This window comes from Pleurodeles waltl, chromosome 5 (assembly GCF_031143425.1).
Source record: "Pleurodeles waltl isolate 20211129_DDA chromosome 5, aPleWal1.hap1.20221129, whole genome shotgun sequence".
Classification (NCBI taxonomy): Eukaryota; Metazoa; Chordata; class Amphibia; order Caudata; family Salamandridae; genus Pleurodeles; species Pleurodeles waltl.
In genome coordinates, this window is record NC_090444.1 from 963,399,942 (window position 1) to 963,405,941 (window position 6,000).

At 43.9% G+C, this 6,000-nt stretch overlaps 1 protein-coding gene across 2 annotated transcripts in view; it reads left to right on the forward strand.

Annotated features, from left to right (window-relative positions):
* LOC138297338 (barrier-to-autointegration factor-like protein) overlaps positions 1-5,149 on the forward strand; it is a 226,159-nt gene extending 221,010 nt beyond the window's left edge. For both annotated transcript variants that reach the window (XM_069236744.1, XM_069236745.1), the window contains one exon: positions 4,860-5,149. In XM_069236744.1, coding sequence (XP_069092845.1) covers positions 4,860-5,009 — 150 coding nt within the window. In that variant the 3' untranslated portion in view covers positions 5,010-5,149. The remainder of the gene's footprint in view (positions 1-4,859) is intronic.
* The last annotated feature ends 851 nt before the right edge of the window (positions 5,150-6,000 follow it).

Here is a 6,000-nt window from a genome sequence, read left to right on the forward strand (position 1 = left end):
CTACCACGCACACCACTCGGTGCCCAGTTACGTCACTGGCACCTCTATTGTCACCTTCAGTGGCAGTGCTGTGCCCGGCACTGCGCCGTCTGCTGCTGGTACGGCAACACTGCTGAGGCTGGAACTGTCCTCAGTGTCCCCCAGTGCTAGCTCACTTGGAGTGGCTGATCGTGGTCCCATGATGTGTTCGATCACATTTGTGATCCGAACAAGTCCATGGACAACGTCCCTGCTGCTATGTGCAGCCTCCACTTGCGCAGCCACTGCGCGACGGGCAATCAATGCAGTCGAATTTGCCATCCTGTTAGAGGACCGGCAGTAGCTGCCAAACATTGTACGGAATCTGCGCTCCTGTCTGTGCTGGCTCACCCTCTCATGGCGCAGCTCCTGGCACAGTTCATGGACAGCACTTGTAAGGTCCCTGGTGTCCTGTGAAGCCTGCACCTGTCCCTCACGAAGCTGTACAATATTACTATTGAGGGAGTCAAGTTGGCGATGCAGGCCCATCATGTTGCGGTAGTGTTTGCGCAGGTTTCGGTCTAATGCAAGGATCCGCTTATTTTGCAGACGCTGCTGCTGCAACATAGCAGCTTCCAGGCCCTCGAATAAGGAGGGACCCTCACCTGCCTCATGCTGCTGTGCCCAGGACTCTGTCGCAATCCTGCGTGGTGCTGTGGTTGGCTGACACCTGCCCTCCGGAATCTGCCTGCGCCTGTCTGGTGCTGATGGTGTGCTTGGCCCTTCCTGCTGCTCATCAGAGTCGTTGCTGAGCTCTGGCAGTGGCAGTGCCCTGGGCCTGCGTCGTCCAGTCGACATGTGGAGGGACCCACTGGTGTTGGAATCTGATGGCTGATAGGTGTCTGTCTCCCCTACACATGCAGATGGTGTGGCTGCTGGGCCTGGCCCACCTGCAACAACAATATGCAGCATGTCAGTTCTGTATGTTACATTATCTGTCAGACAATGGCAATAAAGGTACAGGTACTGCTCTACACGGTGTTGTGTGTGTTGTGTTACTTTGGGTGTCACTATACTTAATTGCATTGTTGTGCTACTTTCAGTTCTAGGTTGTGGACTGCCACTCCCATAATGCATTGTAGTGCTGCTTCTAAGATGTGGACTGAACTACTTCTCACACTGTTTCACATTACATGCTAATTCCTAAGGGGCTTTTGTGCATATACATATACAATATTGCACCTACCTTGGCTTGTACTCGGTGTGCCGGAGGTGTCGATCTCTGTGACCCCTGTCACAGCTTCAGGGAGGAGTGTGGACTCCACTAGGTCCTCTAATGGTGTTGATGGTGCCTCTGTTGGTGGACCGCCACCTGTACCCCTGGCCTCCGCAAGTCTCCTTGCCACTCTCTCCTTTGCACGGGACCGCAGGTCGTACCACCTTTTTTTGATCTCTTCGATGGAGCGCTGTGCCACTCCAATGGCGCAGATTTTGGACTGTATGTCCAGCCATAGTCTCCTCTTTTCACTCTCAGGCACCTGGAGTGCGCTTTTTCCAAACAGGCGGTCATGGCTCCTCACCACCTCCTCAGTTAGTACCTCAAGCTCCTGTTCGCTGAATTTCAGCTTGCGCTTCCTTTTAGCCTTCTCCTGTGCTTGGCCTGGGGTGTCCATCCTGGCTCAGGTGTTCTTGCTCCTTCTGAGTGCTGCTCTGTGTGGCTGGGCTGCTCTCTCTCAGGATGCTAGTTTGGGTGTGGCACCTGAAACTGCCTGGGATGACTCATTTCCTGCTGGTGATGTCATCAGGCTCCTCCAGGTGTGCATTCTCGAACTTTCTCGCAATTTGCAATTTTTTACCGAATCGCTAAAAAATTGCAATTTGCGATAATGCAAATTGCGATTCGGTAAATGGGCCTCGCAGACCACAAATAGCGATTTTTAAGAAATCGCTAATTCCGAATCGCAATTTTGTTACATGGCCAATTGCGACTCGGAAATTGCGATTTCTTAAAAATCGCTATTTGCGATTCACAAACTCCATTTTTCATACATATGACCCAAAATGGCTTCCTCTAGCCAGCCCTTCCTGAACTGTGGCATTCAGACATAACCAATTGCTGCACATTGTGTCAGACAAATACAAGCATATATTGAAGGTCATGATTCGGCTTCCATTTTGAACAAAATGGCGTTGAGTCCTAACTGAAGGCTAGTTACCTTTAGCCAGAAATACACACTTTAACACATCATAATGATTTTGTTTCGTTTCAGATACCTCTGTCAGTATACATATGTAAATTTAACTGTATAGCAACTGATGCTAACGCACATTTTGGTTTAAATGCACAAAACCTTCCTCATAGCCATTACTGGACTGTGGGACATGTTCCCCACTGAAATTCATTGAACTGAATGCCATGTTTTGCGGATCACAAAAAGGATCACAAACAAAGGGTGATAGCAGATTTTAGTAACAATATGAATTACTTGTTGATGGTGTTATGCTCCTGTTTTCTGGTGAGTTCTGAGGTGAATTTACCATATGACACATGCTGACCCTGTTTTGGGATTTAATGAACAATGTTTGAAGAGGAAAATGTTTTCTTTGATGATTTTCTTACTGAGGTTGTGGAAGGTGCTCCAGAAGTTAAAATGAGAGCACATTTTCTGTAAGTTCACACTATCTTTGCTAGCCATGAGAGAATAAAGTTGACTGTTCTAAGTAAAACATGTACTTCAACAGAAGGCTATCAGTTTATTCAGAAGTGCGGCACACTTGAATGCCATCTTGATGGATCAAAGCTGTAAGCTGACAATATTTCATACAGAGTAGACTGCAGTAAGTGAACAAAAGGAGGGTTTTCTTTTCATCATGGAAATTATGGTTAGTGCTTTCTAAAACAAATATGAGGACACAGGTTCTCTGAGTTCTCAAATATCTTCCAGCATCCACTTCAGTAAAACATTCTGAAATACAGAAAGAAGTATACACTTCCAGTACCAGCAGCAGTTTTCAGATAACTCTCTAGTAATCAACTCTGGCTTCACCACAGAGTTCTAATGAACAACTATAGCAATAGTGGTTTGTATTTAAGACAAAAGTGAGGCACTCCTTAATGCCATTTTGTTTGGATAGTAGTTGTCGGATTTAAAGCCTTTGCTGAGGAGAAGGCTGAAGTAAACAAGTATTTAGATGTTATGGGAGGTATGAAACCAGCAGGTTAAAAATCTAGTGGTATACCGTATAGTAATTTGAGGTATACTGTATTTTGAAAGGGCTAAAATAGTTTGAGAGATGGCTGCTTAAGTACAACAATCCCTTTCCACCTCTGTTTATTCAGCTTATCCATCTTCTAAGTTGCTTGACAAGATTCCTAACTTTTAGAATAGTAACATTTTGGTATGTAAGTTTATTCACTGTACAAAAATAAAGGTTAAAGTGGCGTTCAGTGTTAAACATTTGTTTCTCAAAAACTACTGAACTGATTTACACCAAACCGAGAAAACATGCTTTCGGAGTAAAGTTCTACATTCCTGTCAAGTTTGGTGTAAATCTAGTTTGGGCTGTAGGCGAGAACAAAATTTCATTTCCATATAAATTTCACATGGGATATAAAATGGGGGAAAACCCCTTAACATTTTTCCTCTGCATAAATGGGCACAAAATGTTGCATTGCTGACCTTAGCTTACTGCACTAAGCAATTGCAAAAATTGGTGTAAATCAATCTATGGGGGTCAAAAGTGCAACAGAGCCATAACTACACAGTGACGACTGCACTGTGTAATATTACGTTTTACATGTTTGGGTGCTTTTAATGCATAAAATTCAGTGGTATAAAAACCATTTTTCACAGGGAATCATGAAATATCGAAAATATTGCACCGCGTTGTGTGAAATGCAGCCCTAGCATTATCTGGCAAGGGGGAGAAAATGAAGTGACATGTTTAAATTTGAGGCAAAAATGAAAATCATGTAGCATGTTCTCAGACTGTATTATTTTTATCCATTTTAGCTGAAATACATTTTTCCAATCTACACCCATTCTTAGCTTAAGTTTGAAGAAAAATGCTTTTTCAGGCTAACTACCACAAGATAAACATAAGCAATTTGCAATGCAGTGGGTCTCGCGTTTGCTCGATTTAGAGCTATTGGCATTGTAAACTTCTAACCGGACTTTTTTTGCTACATAAACTGAAAATGAAAAGTACTACAACTTCACATAAGGGAGCCGGTTTAAAGCGCCTCGCCATGAGCGTGAAGTTGACTAATCAGAACTAAAAGACCGGTCCGGTTTCACCTTTACTTAGTAATATATATATATTTTTATAAAACAGGATCACGCTGTGTAAAACATTGAATTCATGAAGGAGCGCTAGGATAAACAATAGAATTATAACGGTAGTCATGAAAAGCACTTGATTACTGCCCAGCGCAATTCCGCTGCCTACGAAAGTATATGATGCTTTTCAGTGGCAGTTTTGTATCATAGTACATGGTTGCAGTTAGGTGTCCTATAGCTAGGCATCTGAGTGAGTAGGCTGAGATTAAAAAAATCTGTTGTGGAGGAGGCAGAAAATCATAATAGCGACACAGCCAGGGACGTGTTTTTGTCCGTTAGTGTTTGCCAAGGTTTTCACTTGATATCTTCGATTCATCAGGGTGGGGAGTGGTTGTCCCTTGTATGTAAAAGATTGAAGTCTGCAATATCAAGAGTACGACATTCCTTATGGTAAATAATGTGCATATATGACTGTTGTGTTTATAATATCACCAAGATATTAAAATGAAAAAATAGTGTCCACATGTTTTTTTTTTTTTTTTAATTAAAATTGGCTTGATAGATATCGGTAACACTTCATGATGCTCAGCAATGAATAATGCATGTTCTCAATTTCTACAGGCATATGTAGTCCTGGGGCAATTTCTCCTCTTGAAAAAGGATGAGGATGATCTCTTTAAGGACTGGCTTAAGGATTCATGTGGAGCAAACGCAAGGCAAGCGGAGTTGTGTGCTTCCTGTTTGAAAGAATGGTGTGAAGCATTCCTCTAAAGTCGTCGTTGGTTTGTTTTTCCATTTAGCCGAGCACCGACAAGTTTCGCTCCATCCGTGCAGTAGAACGAGTAAAGTTTGTACATGTATTATCCCTATTTTTTACATTTATAAACAATAAAGTACATTGACTTGCAAAAGCGTTGGTACTGATGTAGGCTGGACTTGGCAAAATCTAGTCAAATAGCGTAATTTAAATATTGAACTTGGTATTTCTGTTCTTTAGGTGGTTAACATCTAAGAAGGTCCACAAATCGCTTGGTGTATAGACAAAAAAATGCCTTACAACAAACCAGTGTGGTTGATGAAAAGCAGACATGTTGAGCCAATTCTTCATTTTTAGTGGTGGTGTGAATTTCCTCTCATGATTCTGTCCAGTTGTGGCCAAATGTTCTACCTATATTGGGTAACTGGTCAATAATACGTGTGGAACCTTCAAACGGTAATTATGGCATTTGTTTTTTAATTGTCAGCGATACCAGTATCAAAATAAATGTTGAAGTCCATAAATGTGGAAATTTCAACTAAGATGCCGCATTGGGTAGTACTAAACGGAGTAACTGACGTGAAACGTTTGGCAGGAATTAGAATAATGATGATGTCTCTAAATCCTTCGACGGTGGCATGGCTAAGATGGCCGCCGTGTAGGAGCGCTCTATCGGAGCTCCGCCACTGGCCTTAGATCGAGCCATCTGATGGTGCGGCTGTGCCCCATGTGACCCCCCCGGAACCCACCCCTGAGCAGATGGAGAAGAAGGCTGCGTGGTGGGTCGTGGCCACAGGGAGCCGGTGCTGGGGGAAGAGTGATGCCTGGCAAGAAAAGCAACGGAGGGGAGCAAAGTGGGGAACTCGCCTCCCACTGCCGAGCCACCGAACGCGGCCGTCTGACGTAGCCGCACTCCAGCTGCCTTTCATTCAGCAGACCGGTATTGACAGACCACCGGCCTAGATGCCGCCCTAGCAGCTACCAGCCCTGGCCGTGTGCGTACCG